The following is a 14,538-nucleotide window of genomic DNA, read 5'->3' as shown; positions in this document are numbered from 1 at the left end:
AGAGAGAAAGACAGAAGCAGCATGCTGTTGCTTTGCAACCTAGTACAACGCTTGACTTTCAACTTGTCATTAAATTCCACAGAAGTCCAGTAAGTTTAGCAGTGCCACTTCACTGGTTACCTACAGAAAAACACTTACCAGAAAGGTCAGGATTAAGCCTACCGTAATCAAAACAGGGAGTTATTTTTGTTGTGACAGGTTAATAAAAATGCGGGAACACAGTAGTAGTATGACGAAGGCATTATGTGTAACCCCAGCAAGAAGCAGCGTGTGCTTCTGTCCCTCAGCTGAGCCCAACGACAAAGGGCAGGGGCATAAGCACTGCGACAAACCGCGGCACTCACGCGTTCAAGAAGCGAGACCCGGGCAAGGGACCACTGGACAAACCCTTTATTGCAGTAACGCCACCGCCATGCTCCTCTCCAGCCACGGCCGGCGCCTGGCCCAGCAGATACCGACCAACCGCTCCGAGGAAAGGCCGGCAGGCTTCATCGTCTGCAAGAGAACAGCGCAGGCCACGCCGGTTTAGAGGCGGCCGAGGCTCCGCTCCCCGCCCCCCGGACGTCCCCCGAGGCCTCACCATCTCAGCGCAGCCGCCGGGCCTCACGCTCCGACTCCAGCAGGGTGAGGACGTCGCCTTCGCGCACCGGTCCCTTCACGTTGCGGATGATGGAGCGGCTCGTGTCGTCCATGAACTCCACACGCACCTGCGGGACGCGACGGGGTCAGCCCGGCCCAGCGGCACCGCTCCCCCCGCTCAGGCCCGGCCTAGTCCGGCCCACCCACCTGCGTGCACTGTCCCTGGGAGCCGGTCCGGCCCAGCACCTTGGTTACCTGCGGGGACAGAGCAGAAGGTGAGCGTACGGTCCCCGGTCCCGGTCCCCGGTCCCCCCCTCAGCCCCGCGCCCCCACCCTGGCCAGCTTGATGGGCTGCACGCGGCTCGTGTCCATGACGGCTCCGCGACACGCAGGAAGGGGGGGAGGCCCCGCCCCGCGGCCTTTTATCGAGCGCCAAGTCTCGCGAGACTCCCCCGCGCGCTCCCGCCACCCACCCCCGCCCCTCCCTGTCCTTCACAGCGGCCAAGATGGCGACGGCCACTCGCCTCATCCAGCGCTTCCGTAATTTCTTAGCGGGGGTAAGGGCGGTCACGGCTCCCAGCGCCGCCGGGAGTACCGGGTGCTGCGCACCCCGCGGGCCGCTGCCCTGCGCCGGCGGCTCGGCCGAGCCGCCGGCGCAGGGCAGCGGCCCGCGGGGGTGCGCAGCGCCCGGCTCCGTGTGAGACGCTGTCGCCTCGTCTTGCAGCGGGACCTCCAGGCCAAGCTGTCGCTGCGCTACACGGAGATCTCCAAGAGGTGCCGGCGGGGCTGGGCTGCGGGCTTCGGCTGAGGCTCGCCGGCCGCTCCTGACCTTCGGGAACCGTTCGTTCTCTGTGTAGAAGCCAGCCGCCGCCTCGGCTCCCGGTGGGTCCCAGTCACAGGTTCGCCAATAACTATTACTGCACCCGGGACGGGCGCCGAGAGTCTCTCCCGCCCATCGTGGTCGTGGCAGCGCAGAAAACCCTCGCTGCGGGCGCTCAAGCTGGCAGGTAGGTCTGACCTGGTCAGCGCTGCGGCTGCTGTGGGAGCTGAGCGGGTTTAAGCCTTGTTTGATTTACACCAGAAACGCAGAACTCTTCCAGTAAGCGGTGTGGGATTTCCCAGGTTGGTAGAAGAATGCTGAACTAATTCTTTGTGTCTGTGTCTTCTCTTGAGTAAGTGAGGTGGCTGGAAGTTGACTCAACAGACCCCTCTAGCGCTAATACAACCTGTACTCCTGATTAAATCTGAGTCTGATTTTCACAGCGTTACTAAAGCCTCTTCTCTCTCTTCCTTCCTCAACCCCAGTTCAGGCTCTGCAGTGACAACAGCTGAGAAAAAGCCGGTGACACCAGGACCAGCACTTAAGAAGTGGGAAATTTCAAAAGACCAGCCCTATTTGTGAGAAATAAGTATGACAAGGGGCTGGATGTGCAGGTCACAGTGCGTTACAAAGCAGCATTCTAGTGCCTGTGGTGGATTTTGCTACGGTGATGCTGTGAGGAACTTGTCCTAGTGCTGCTGATGCATGACTAATAAATGTATTTAAAGCTTTGATTATCCCTCCCATCTTGCCTGTTCTATTTGAGTTATCCAAATTACTACTCTTGAATATTGTTTTGGGTGTAAGGTTTTCTTGAGGGAATAGCAGCTTAGTATGTGCCTTCGAGCTCAGGCTGAGCAGATTTGTAAGCTCCAGCTGAGATACCACCACTTAAGGACACACCCTAGCCAAAAAGGACCCGATGCTCTGACTCTGTGGTGAGAGAGATGAGTTAAGTGGCCTCACCACTCTTGCCACAAGTGCCCTATGCCCTGGTCAGGCTGCCCTGCTGCAGCTACAACCTTTCTGGATGCCGAGCGCTGTAGTTCGGTCCTTCCCCAGTGACAGCGGGTCACCTGGGCTCAGGCCGTGCTTGCAGCGAGCTACGCTCCTTATTTCTCAGCGGCCGGCGGGAGGGTACGCCTGTTTCCAGAGGACGCCGGGGCAGCGCCGAGCCTTTCCGCAGCCGGCGGCCTGCCAGCAGCCGTTCTACCCCCGCTGCCTCAAGGGGAAAGCGTAAAACTCACGGAGAGGAAGCAGGGGCGGTGGGAGGCGCAGCACGGCTCTGCGGCGGCCGAGGCCGAAGCGAGCTGGCGGGGAACGGGACGGGCCCGGCCGCGGCCCTTGCCCCGCCCCCAGCCGGGGGAGGGTCCCGGGGGAAGGGCGGGGCCTCCTCAAGGGCACGCGCCTGCGCTCCGCCCTCCCGGGCTACCCCCATTGGTGGCGGGCATGCCCGGGCGCGTGCGCTCTACCAGCGCGCGGCCGGCTTTATAGGAGCGCGGCAGCGGCGGCGGCGCCCGGTCCTACCGGTGGGGGCCCGCGGTATGGCGGTGCTGCCGGTACTGCCGGTGTTGTTGCTGGTACTGCTGGTACTGCCGGTACTGCCGGTGCTGCCGCTGCCGCTCCCGTCAGAGAACGGTGAGTGAGGGGGGGGCGGGGCCGGGCGCGCGCGCGCCCTCGGCTACACCGTAACTCGATTGTGCCTATTGGCTCCCCGCGCACGCCCTTCGCTCTCATTGGCTGCTGCGCTCGTACGCCCTGCGCGCGGGCTCACCTCAGCGAGGGGCTTGGGGGGTGGGGGGGTGGGGTAGGGGGGAGTCGGGGATCCCGGTGGGCAGCGGCGGGGCCGGGCCGGGCGGGCGGAGATGCCCCGGCTCCCCCACGGCTCCTCACCCGCTGCCCGCTGCCCGCAGCATCCCTGTCCGGCTGCCCCCCGGGCCTGTTCCAATGCAAGCCCGGCGACGCCTGTTTCCGCCTGGAGTGGATCTGCGATGGGCACCCCGACTGCGAGGACGAGAGGGACGAGCAGGACTGCGGGACGGACACCCCGGAGGAGCCGAGCCTTGACGGCTTTTGGGTGACCCCGCCGCGGAGCTCGGCGGTGCTGCCCACCGGCAGCGCAGGTAGGGGGCCGCGGCCCCTTCGGTCGGCCCCGGCTGGCGGCGGCCGTGCTCGGGGGTGATAACCCCGGCTGAAGCCTTTCTTTCACCTCTGTCGTGCCTAGCCTCTCCGAGACAGTTGCGTTCGTCGCAACTTGCTTCGGGCAGAGGAAGCACTGCAGGGTTAGCCCCACCTTAAGCTTCCTCCTGTGGAGACAGTTTTTAAACACCTCGGGGCTCCCTCGGGAAGTGCCTTTGAAGTACCTTCTTCCATAACATGCAATTCTGGCCGCTTCCTTCCAAGAAGCCAGTGACACTGGAGTATCTGTCCACCCTTCTGAGCTCCTTTGGTCTCTGGGGAATGGGCAGGTTGAAGGGAAAAGGATGGGGGAAGCACTTCAGGGCTGTGCGGGCAGGATCGGAGCAGCAGACACTGATATCTGTCAAGCTGAAGGGTGTGTCTGCATCCCCGGGACTGTTTGTGTCTGCTGCTCTGCTCCGAGATGCTCTGGAGCTTCCTTTGTCACAGACCTGTTGGCTGAGGTGCTTGAAAGTGCTGTTCCACCTTCCCTTACCCCAGGTGTCTCTGTGGTGTCTGGGAGCTGAAGCACTGTGGACGTGGAGGGGAGGTAGACTACTGCAGACGTGAGAGACTGTATTTGGATTTGATGCCTGCAACAACTCAGTTGGCAGGTGGCGAGTTGAGCTGTCTTTTGGTTGTACCTGGGGCTCCCCAGTGCCACGAGGAGAGGTTAGAATGCTGCAGCTGCAGCTGGGAGACTTCCCAACTTTTCCTGTTACACATTTCCAGTAGGACTTTTTTTCCTCTGATGTGGGCTAATCACAGTAATGGCAGATAAGGCTTTGCTTAAATTGAAAAAGGCCTGTTGGCATGCTTGAGGTGAACTGGGAACCCAGCCAGGTTTGGATCGGAGACTGCTTTGAATGCTGACCATAAGGTGAGTTGGAAGCCTGATGGACTTCCTGCTCTTTCCTTGCAGAGGCTTCAGCTACACCTGTGCCTGGGGGCTCTGTGCCGTCGAGGAGTCAAGGCCGCAGGTGGATCTTGATTATTGCAGGTATGTGAGATTCAGAGTGCTGCACATGGTCTTGGTCCTGGCTTGGGCTATAAATTGAGTTTCCACATGGAGTTAATTACAGACCTGTATCAGCAACTGCTTTCATTGGGCTGGGAGGGCTAGGGGAGGCCTTACACCACAGCTTAATCATTCCTCTGACTTGGACACACTATGTCCTTGGAAAGGCCATTCCATGCAATCTGGCACTAACTCACTTCCTCTCTGTCCTTTATCCTTGAGGGAAGCTGCTGGTCTCTAGCTGTTGGCTAATGCTGTTGAGCAGCACAGCCCAGTACTGATGTCCAGACCAAGTGCTGTGAGCGGTCCTCTGCTTGTGCACTCTCCTCTCTAGTGCTCCTGAGCATCTTGGTAGCTGTGGGTTCTATTCCTGTGTGGAGCCTGTCCAAAGCAAAAAGCAGATCTGACATCTTCAGTCTTGAAAAAGCATCCAGGGAACAGCTGATGCCTGACAAGAGCCAGACAGGTTCATTTCCCTGAATGGTAAGTTTCTTGCACCCTGTGCACCCTGTATGCATGAGGGAGAAATGCCTTCTTGCCCGGTGTTTCTAGCCTCTAAAGCTTTTGCCTCTGGGAGCAGCTTTTCCCAGCTGTTCCTGCTGCTGGTCAGCCACATGCTTGGGGCTTCAGTCTGCTCTGAAGCAACAGAACTCTCCCCTTACCTTCCTTCCTTGCAATCAGGCATGAAGGCTCTTACTTGACTGCAGGGACAGCTTCACAGCCTAATCTGAGAAGATGCTGGCTTCTTTTGATAGTGATGTGCTGGCCACTGTCCTTCCTGTGCTGCCAAGGACACTGAGCACTCATGCTAAGATACTAATCTGGTGTGGGTTGTTTTCCTCCACTTTGCACAAACTGAAGTCAGACTAGGTTTTTGCTCAAAGGACTGTCAATAACCAGGTGTTTTTCTGTTCTTGTAACAGAGGTCTTTACCATGAGGTGAGAAGATGGGACTAGCCTGGTCTCCCTACTGCTCACCACAGAGGCTGACTGAATTGGACATAAGCTCTCAAATCTGGGTTATTACACTGGAATAACAAGAGGATGCTCCCCTTGGAAATGGGTCTTAGATTGTGGGACTACTTTGGCTCTGGAAATAGCACAGGACCTACCCTGGTGCTGTGAAATCACCTGTCACAAAGGTGGTAGAAATTTCTTCATTGTTCTTGCCTCCAGGCATTGTTAATGCTAATTCTCACCAGTGTGGCCTTGGGCCCAAAGATTTTATTCTCCATGAAATGACAGATGCTAGGTGCTATTCAACTGTTTCCTTCCACTTCCAGCCAAGAGACTTTTTTCACTTGCCCCATTCTTCCCCCTGGATTTTGTCAGGGAACAGGGGCTTTCTCATCTGTTTCAGTAGGAGCTCACTGACTCCGCACAGATCAGATGTATACTCCGTGTTTGCGCTAGTGTTTTGATGCTGCTCAGTCTGAGGTACAGGAAGCTTTTACTGACAGGTCAGCCACAGGGCTGAAAGTTACAAAGCTTCCTGTCTGCTCTGGCTTTGCTGCACTGATACCTGGAGTCAGTGTGGGGCAAGCAGCTCCTCAGCACACTCCCTTCCAGCAAGGATCTCTGCCCTTTGCAGAACTGCACTTTCCACCCCAGTGCTGAACCCTGGATGTTGCTTCTCTTAAAACTGTTAATGGTGTCTTCCTTAAAACTGTTTTGACATGAGTGGTGTCCCTCAGGGGTCTGTACTGGGACCAATGCTATTTAATATCTTCATCAGTGGCATGTATAGTGGGATTGAGTGGACCCTCAGCAAGTCTGCAGATGAGACCAACCTGAGTGGTGCAGTTGATTCATTTGGGGGAGGGCATGCCATCCAGAGGGACCTTCAGGCTGGAGGAGTGGGCCCGTGTGACCCCCATGAAGTTCAACAAGGCCAAGTGCAAGGTCCTGCACCTGGGTCAGGGCAATCCCTGGAGAAGAGAAGGCTCTAGTGAGACCTTATTGTGTCTTTTCAATATACAAAGGAAGCTTGTAAGAAAGATGGAGAGAGGCTTTCTACCAAGGCCTGTAGTGACAGGACAAGGGGTGACAGTTATAAACTGAAAGAGGGTAGATTTAGATTGGACATAGGGAAGAAATGTTTTACGATGAGAGTGGTGAAACGCTGGAACAGGTTGCCCAGAGAAGTTTTGGGTGCTCCATCATTGGAAGTGTTCAAGGTCAGGTTGGACGGGGCTGTGAGCAACCTGATCTAGCAAAAGATGTCTCTGCCCGTGGCAAGGGGGTTGGAAATAGATGATCTTTAAAGGTCCCTTCCAACCCAAACAATTCTGTGTTTCTACTGAGGTTTTGAGTGTTTGGCTTTTTTTTTTTTTCTTTCTCCCAGCTTGAAATAACTCATGTCTTGGATCAAACACCGTCTGTGCATTGTGATGTGTCTAGCTTTTTCCAAACGGCTGAGTGCTGTACACTTTTCAGAAGAACTGACAGCCCAGGGAGGAAATCACTGACCAGTGCCTCTAGTTCAGTGTTGACCACATACTCCTTGCACAAGTGTTCCCTAAATGCAAAGAAGGTAGAAAGCTGCTGCCTACGCTACTGATCTCTGTGCCTTAAAGGTGAGAACTTGGCTTGCCAAGCAGACGCTGGTCATCAGCCTTAGAGCAGGAGTCTTCCACTCCTGGACAGCGTGTGTGTGCTGCTATACCCCACAGGAGAAACTTCTATATGTGGTATGGAGTACTGAGTTATTCCAAGAAGTTATTTGCAAGGGTGCACACAATGTTGCTTCTGTTTCCATAGGGACAAGTGGAAATAGCTGTTGGCAAATGACACAGGGGAATAAAGAACTTGAAACTAATGAGTTCTGGTTTTTTAATTTTTCTTGGATTTGTGCATTTGCTTGAAAGCTGTAGTCAGGAGGCCAGGAGCTGCATCGCCTTTGGATTGTCACATCCTGGGAAAGAGGACTTGTGGTGGGTGGGCTGGCACGGGCAGATAGGGAAAGCAAGTGCTGCTGTGTCTGCCCAGGACTGAAATGACTCTAGCACGCATCAGCTGTAATAGAAAAAATGAAATACGGGGAGCAGAGTGTGTGAAAACAAGAGAAACAGCTGGCATTGGCACCAGAGGTGCTACTGCAGAATAGATGACAAGTGGAAAGCTTAGCCAAGAGCAAGGTGAAAAACTTAAGACTTCCTGAACTTGTTCCTTCTTCATTAGAGCAAGTGAAAGGAGTGGGGTGCCCAGCAGAGTGGGAAGGTGCTTCAGAAATCCCAGCAGGGCAGGGCTGAGCTAGAGCTGATAGAAGTGCTTGTGCTGTCAGGGCCATGTGGCAGAGGTCAGGTGTCACCAGCCTGTCCCAGATCATCCTCTTAGCTCGAGCTGCTGAGCTGAGACATGCTGTTCCTATCACATGGGGCCAAGTCCCTTGCTCTGTGTGATGGGGAGCAAGGCCAGTGGCTAAACTCAGCAGCTGCAGCCTCTTCCCCCCTGCAAGATCATGCAGGTTTTGCTTACTGATGCCTGGGCTGAGTGTTTCAGGGCTGAAAGAAACACATTTTTCTGGGTCTTGTGCCAAAACTTGGGGCCATGTTTGTGACAGCAATTTCCCTCCCTCTGTCTGGTGCCAGAAGCATTTTTGTTGTCCTAATCCCCAGGCTCAGACACTTCAATTGTAGTGAAGCTTGAGCTGCTTTTCAGCCTAGGAGCAGCTTTGTGTTCCAGGTCTCTATATTTAATTAGATCAGTTCATGGAAATCAATGTGATATTTTACATGGTGAGGTAGGGTTGTGTTCCAGCGTAAGACATCAAAGGTCGGCCCGTTTAATTTTGGTTCCCCTTTTACTTGCCAATCCAAAGGATTATTTCCTCCTCTTCAGCTCCTATAGTTCAGGGGAACTTTTACTGCATACTTGCATTTCCAGTGTCCCGTTCCATGTTCCTGCCCCTGCTTGCTTGAGTAATGGGGCTGAAGGCTGATGTGATGAGCAGGTGGCACAGTGCAGCAGTGCAGGAGCAATCTGTCATGTTGGGGATCCGCTTGGGCACTGCATGGAAGGTCAGATGGTTCCTTCACCTATTCCCTTGTAAATCTGTGCTGTGGGGTTTCGAGGCATGAGCTGGGAGGTAACAACCGTTTCCCTTTGGGCTATGAGAGCTGATGGAGCAGGGGCAGCTGCATTAGCACTCATGTGCTTAATGAACGACTGGTGCCAAGAGCAGCATCTGTTGTGGGGGTACAAAGCTGATACAAATCCTGTATATCTGCACTTTTCTGTGCCTGGCAAGGGAGGTCTTTCAGGGTTAAATCAAGGCAAGTTCATGCTCTCTTTTCAACTTGCTACCGTGGGTGCCCTCCTTGGAAACAGGGTAGCGTGTGACAAATGCAAACAGCTAATAAGAACAGAGTAAGGAAAAAGAGGAGTGCAGAGCTGGAAATAGTTCCTTACATAAAGGGCTAGTGCTTCAATCTCATTATTGTCTTAAGGAGCAGACACTTAGCTGCCTCCGACTCCTGCCATGCAAACTGCAATCTGATAAGCAATCAGCTTCGGGAACCTGGCAGGTGCCACATGGCACCATGACATGGCCAGTGCCCCTCAGGCAGCAGCTCACCACTGCTCCTTTGAGCTTGCAGCACTTGTCCCAGTCAGCGTATGCCTGGCGGGAGCACTCCCATGAAGGCAGAGCTGCTGTCCCGCAGCCCATAACGGGAGTCACTGCTTTGGAGGGTCAGGCACGATGAGGCAGCTGGGGATGAGACGTGCGAGTCTCTCTGCCAGCCTCAAGATAGGGGATCGCCGGGGCTGCTGCCGGACACCGGAGGAAGAGGAAGTCCATATCCCGTTTGCGCAGGACAGCCTGGTAAAGCAATGGAGCTCCATGCAGAATGTGACGGACAGAAATCAGGAGAAAAGCAAGACTCCCATCCAAAGGAACAAGTACTTGCTCAACATTAACGTGGGTGGCAAATTGTTCCAGATATCTTACAAGGTAGCAGCTCGGTATCCCGTCACCAGGCTTGGGAAGCTGGCCATTTATACAGACCCTATGAAGAAGCTGCAGCTCTGTGATGACTACTCAGTGCAGAAGAATGAGTACTTCTTTGACAGAGATCCTTCAATTTTCCACTACATCTTCCACTTCTATTGCAGCGGGGTCCTGTGGGTAATGGATGAGATGTGCCCCAGTAACTTTGTGGAGGAAATCGAGTACTGGGGAATCCATCTGAAATACTCCCAACGCTGCTGCCGGATCCTGCTGGAGGAAAAGCAAGATGAACTCAGTGAGTACCTGAAAATACAGAAGGAGCTGGAAGCAGAACTGGAGCCCCTGGACTCCGCAGAGCAGTTTGAGGGCAAATTTCTGGGACGGTTTCGGAAGATGATCTGGAACCTTATTGAGAACCCATACTCTTCTGTCGCAGCCAAGATCATTGCTGTCTTGTCGAGCTTCTTTGTGCTTATCTCCATCGTGGGCATGACACTGAGCACAGTGGAAGAGATGAAACACAAGACAGGGAAGATATGGATGGAGCAGCTGGAGATGATCTGTGCCATCTTCTTCACCTCTGAATACCTCATGCGGCTCATATCCTCCTCCAGCTTCAAGAACTTTTTGCGGGCAGCGTTTAATGCTGTAGACCTGGTGGCCATCCTGCCCTTCTACATCCAGATCCTATTTGAAAATCTGGACGAAGGAGACACGCTTTACCATGAGGAACTGCACAAGGTGGAGAATGTGAGCAAGCTGGGCAAAGTCCTCAAACTCATCAAGCTCATGAGGATCTTCCGCATCCTCAAGCTGGCACGCCACTCCACTGGTCTCCGGGCCTTCGGCTTCACCATGCGCCAGTGCTACCAGCAGGTTTGCTGCCTCTTCCTCTTCATCGCCATGGGGGTCTTCACCTTCTCCGCTCTCATGCACTCAGTGGAACATGATGTCCCAGGCACCAACTTCACCAGTATCCCCGACGCATGGTGGTGGGCAGCGGTAAGGTGTGAGCACCTTCTTCCAGAGAGGGGTGCAGTGGGGCTCTGTGGGTAGGGGCTGCCCTGGTGCTTAAGGGATTCACCACTGCTGCTAGCCAGGAGGCAGAAAAGGGCCCAGTCTTCCCACCAGCTCAGAGAAAAGAAATCAGGGATTTGGGTTAAGCTCAGAGGCTCAAAAGCTGGTGCTAGGGGGGGATGGTAGGGACAGAGGTGGTGGCCTGGGAACCCCCAGGCCTGGGTTAGTGACAAGGGGGATGTAACTCAGCCCGGACTTTATCTGTCATGGGACCCAAGTGTTGGGTGGATGTGATTCAGACCCTGTGGGCATGGGGACCGCCACCTGGGACAGTCTGAGGCTTGTACAGCATTGCAGCCTGGCTGGGCTCGGGAGACGTGAGGGGGTCAGAGTTTGTGGGGCTGAGCCGGGGGACCCAGGGCTCCACACAGGAGCCAAGGAATTGTGGTCACACCATGCCTCAGCCTGTGTCCTGAGAGAGGACACAGACTGGGGTGTGCTGCACCCAGGGACAGAAGCCCTTGTTTGCTGCCCTGCTTATGCCAGGAGCCGGCAGCTCTGCTGAGCCGAGCACTATAATAAACCCGGGATTACCTCTGAGGAGCAACTAAAGCACTTGAGAGCCAGGGGTTATGAGGGCATTTTGATTTACGGATTAAATGATCCCACAGGTTGCTTCTGCTCTTATAATCCCCCTTGGCCACCATAGGCTGCCTGGTTCAAATTCATCCCGCCCCAAGGAAGTGCAAAATCACTCAGCAAAATCACCAGATTTTAGTTAAACACCACAGGCTGATCCTATCCCTCGTCAGCATGACTCCATGCAAAGCCCAAATCTCTGCCTCAGCTCTAACCCTGTCCCCACAGTCCTGCTCCCTTGTTATCCAAGCTCGGTTCCTCCAGGTGCACTCCTGGGCAGTGGCTCTGTTTCCCTTCGAGGGAGGGTGCGGGAAGCGTCGTTCCCGTGGGACCAGGCAGTTTACAGCCAGGAAGCACCGGAGCCACCACTCTGTGGGGGCAGGAAGCTCCAGCAGACAGTCTGGCTGCTGGGGAACGTTCAGCTCGGTGATGTCCAGCTGCTTTTTTTGAAGAGACGCACGCAAAGGGGAGGAGGGGTCAGGGAGGGCTGCCTCTGGTCTCTGCTGTTGGGGCCTCATCCAGCCCTTTCCTTGGGCTTTCCAAGCCTGCCGGGTACAGCCCAGGGAGCTGAGCCCTGGCCGTGCAGGCTGCTGGAGCAGGGACAGCTGAGCTGGCTGCAGCCACGGTGCAGTGTCATTCGCAGCTGATACCCAGCTCCCACCCAGGGGCAGAGGGAGGTGGGTCTCAGTACCGGCAGGCAGGATCTGCTGGGCTTGTTCACGTAGGATTTTATCCTTTCCCTTCGTCGCCCAGGTCAGTCTCTCCACTGTGGGCTACGGAGACACTGTACCCGACACGGTGCTCGGCAGGATGGTGGCGTTTGCCTGCATCTCTTTTGGCATCATCCTCAACGGCATGCCCATCTCCATCCTCTACAACAAGTTTTCTGACTACTATGCCAAGCTGAAGGCCCATGAGAACGAGACCTGCCACTCGCTCAAGCTCTCCAGGAGGATCCGCTTGAAGGAGCGAGTCCTGCACAAGCTGTCGGAGTGCTGCAGAGCTGACCCCCGCTATCACCACTGACCACCAGCCCTTCACCCTCTGGACACCCTCTCCACCGTGATGCATCCTGCCCTCCAGCCTGGCCGTCCCTCCAGCAGGTCCTGTCCCCTAGGGAAGCTCCACAACTCGGGCAGCGAGCAGCAAGTCACAGCAGCATCTGGGGGGGACTGCTGTTGTACAAGTGCCGCTGCCAGCTCAGGCTGTTTGGAGGGATGAAATGTGCCCGTGACTGTGTTGTGACCTTCCTCAATATTGCATGCTGGACGCTGCTGTCTCGCAGAGCTGTCAGTAAGGGACCAGCTAAAGAGCATGCTATACAGACAAGGCAGGACGTCTGTCTGTCATGGTCTGGGGCATGGGGCACCCTGAGGACACAGGGAGTGAGCGGTGGGATGCATGGGGCTGAGCTCTGTCACCTTCTGAGGATGGGCACCCATGATGAAGTGAAGCCCAGGGTGACACCTGTGGAGGCACCTGCTCTGGGTTGAGTGGGGGACACACAGAAGCTCCCCCCACCAGGCAGTGGCTCCGGACCCCATGACTCCTTCCCAGCCGAGCAGACGTTCAGCCCAGGCTGAGTCCAGCATGGGGATTTGCGTGAAAGTCCACAGAAAAAACTGCAGCCATGTATCCTGCCAACCCACTTTCCTTCCCACTGCCCTGGGGGCACAGTCCTGGCTCGGGATGCTGCTGCAGCGGGAACCACAGGCAGCCTGGCGGTGCAGAGCTGGCAGCTAGAGCATCCCCAGGAACAGGCATTTAATAAACCAGGCCAAAACCATTCATTGTCTTGGATTATTGGCCAGCCACTTTGTGTAATTAATTCAGTAAACTGCTTGTAATTTGGGCCTGAGGAGGGAATGTCTCCCCAGGGCTCACAACCACCTTTCCTGCCCATCGGTGGGAGGTCAGGGCTCTCATGGAATGCAGGTGAGCCTATCGGCATGGCAGTTTTGGGATGAGGTGCCTGGCTCTGGGTGCATTGGAAGAGGAGCTGGGACATCTGCATGTGCTCAGGACGCACAGTTTGGCTCTGCCCTGTGTTCACATCCCCGGGGCAGTGGGGGATGCGCTTGTGGGGCACAGGGGAAGGATTTGCCCTTTGGCATGAGACCGTATCTAGTCAATGGGCTCCTGGGGAGGGGGGGGGGCTCACCCTTCAGCTGGGTGGGATGGGGAGAGGGACCCCAGGCTGCAGGGCAGGCAGTGGTGGGGAAGGGCCAATAGCTGCTGGTGCTGCTTTCTGGTGAGTGGTGGGAGGAAACTGGTGCCTGTTGGCCCAGGGTGGGATTTGGTCACTTGCAAGCTGGGCTTGGAGATGAAGAGCTGCTGGAGGGGTCCTGGTGTCAGCCTGGGACCACAGTTAAGCTGCTGCTATTGGAAACTCTTGGAAAGAGGCTTAGAGGCACTGAGCCCTCTGGCAGGGACAGCCACACTCCCACTGAGTCCTGGATCGCAGGGGACAAAGGGGCTGTGCCAGCACGTGCGAGATAGAGACCCCTGCCCTGACCCCCCAGGACCCCTGACCCCCAACACCTACACCCAGACCCCGGTACCCACATTGACACCCACCCCCTGTACACCTCCCCAGCACCGACCCAACGCCACAATGCTGGTCAGCTCTGTTTTCCACCCCATTTCTCTTCCACAAGGAACCTTCTCTCTGGGCACGGTGCAGCCTCCTCCGGCCATCTTCACCCAGAGCCATCCTTCCCCACCACCCACCTGCCCTGGCAGCATTACCTCTGGGCACCTCTACATCTCCCCTCAACCCCAAACCCTGTCACCGCATTCCCCCCCTCCACACGCCCCCCCCATTGCAGGCTGGCTGATGGATCCTGAGATCATTCAGCTTCCAAGGAACAGGGCTCACCAACCAAACCTCCCCCCGACCCTGGAGACTGCGCTGCAGCTGAATCTTCATCTCTCTGCTTGCACCAGCCCTCCCTATGCCTGCAGGGTGTTTGCTCACCCTCGGCCAGCTCTGTCCCAGGCAGCGGTCCCACAAGCAGCCCCTTGGCAAACGGCACTTTTAATAGTTCCTCTGAATTCATTTTACAAGTCACAATGCAGAAATGTACAGACATTTACAGGACATTGTACAGGCAGTTTCTGTCATATATTAGTGCTCTTGCTATATACATATAGTACAGCCTGCGGGAAGCCTCCGCACGGGCAAGGAAACCTGCACCCCTGCACAGGGCACCCCAAAATGGAGCTGTTGCCCCGGGGCTGCCGAGTTGCACGGGCTCATTCAGGTCGCTCTAATCAGAGCTCAGCCCTGAGCCTTCCCGGGCACTACCAGGGGTGACACCATCTGGGTCAGAGCCG

At 55.8% G+C, this 14,538-nt stretch overlaps 4 protein-coding genes across 7 annotated transcripts; 3 read left to right on the top strand and 1 right to left on the bottom strand.

Moving 5' to 3' along the window:
• Nucleotides 1–375: 375 nt before the first annotated feature.
• RPS28 (ribosomal protein S28) lies at nucleotides 376–1,007 on the bottom strand. Its single transcript, XM_075038291.1, has 4 exons — nucleotides 913–1,007; nucleotides 787–834; nucleotides 581–707; nucleotides 376–495 (listed from the first exon to the last, which is right to left on the bottom strand). The coding sequence occupies exons 1-3, from the start codon at nucleotides 949–951 to the stop codon at nucleotides 585–587; spliced, it is 210 nt and encodes a 69-aa protein (XP_074894392.1). The 5' UTR covers nucleotides 952–1,007; the 3' UTR covers nucleotides 376–495; nucleotides 581–584.
• A 35-nt stretch (nucleotides 1,008–1,042) lies between these two features.
• NDUFA7 (NADH:ubiquinone oxidoreductase subunit A7) lies at nucleotides 1,043–2,131 on the top strand. The gene is made up of 4 exons (XM_075038287.1): nucleotides 1,043–1,136; nucleotides 1,304–1,353; nucleotides 1,437–1,586; nucleotides 1,885–2,131. The coding sequence occupies exons 1-4, from the start codon at nucleotides 1,086–1,088 to the stop codon at nucleotides 1,979–1,981; spliced, it is 348 nt and encodes a 115-aa protein (XP_074894388.1). The 5' UTR covers nucleotides 1,043–1,085; the 3' UTR covers nucleotides 1,982–2,131.
• A 394-nt stretch (nucleotides 2,132–2,525) lies between these two features.
• On the top strand, nucleotides 2,526–7,407 carry CD320 (CD320 molecule). 4 transcript variants are annotated; one of them, XR_012651956.1, is made up of 6 exons: nucleotides 2,729–3,037; nucleotides 3,313–3,522; nucleotides 4,500–4,577; nucleotides 4,930–5,078; nucleotides 5,519–5,737; nucleotides 6,940–7,407. XR_012651956.1 is itself a non-coding variant. In XM_075038285.1 (5 exons), exons 1-4 carry the CDS (start codon nucleotides 2,944–2,946, stop codon nucleotides 5,073–5,075), a joined length of 528 nt encoding a protein of 175 aa, XP_074894386.1. In that variant the 5' UTR covers nucleotides 2,526–2,943; the 3' UTR covers nucleotides 5,076–5,078; nucleotides 6,940–7,407. The 4 variants fall into 4 exon arrangements, 3 of the variants coding, with proteins under 3 accessions (XP_074894386.1, XP_074894387.1, XP_074894385.1); XM_075038285.1 differs by lacking the exon at nucleotides 5,519–5,737 and having other exon boundaries at nucleotides 2,526–3,037; XM_075038284.1 differs by having other exon boundaries at nucleotides 5,519–7,407.
• Nucleotides 7,408–9,297: 1,890 nt separating this feature from the next.
• On the top strand, nucleotides 9,298–12,975 carry LOC142035416 (potassium voltage-gated channel subfamily V member 2-like). The gene is made up of 2 exons (XM_075037506.1): nucleotides 9,298–10,548; nucleotides 11,956–12,975. Exons 1-2 carry the CDS (start codon nucleotides 9,298–9,300, stop codon nucleotides 12,226–12,228), a joined length of 1,524 nt encoding a protein of 507 aa, XP_074893607.1. The 3' UTR covers nucleotides 12,229–12,975.
• The last annotated feature ends 1,563 nt before the right edge of the window (nucleotides 12,976–14,538 follow it).

Source organism: Buteo buteo, chromosome 10 (assembly GCF_964188355.1).
Source record: "Buteo buteo chromosome 10, bButBut1.hap1.1, whole genome shotgun sequence".
NCBI lineage: Eukaryota > Metazoa > Chordata > Aves > Accipitriformes > Accipitridae > Buteo > Buteo buteo.
Note: the sequence above shows the minus strand (reverse complement) of the source record. Positions and strands in the feature narration are given on the sequence as shown.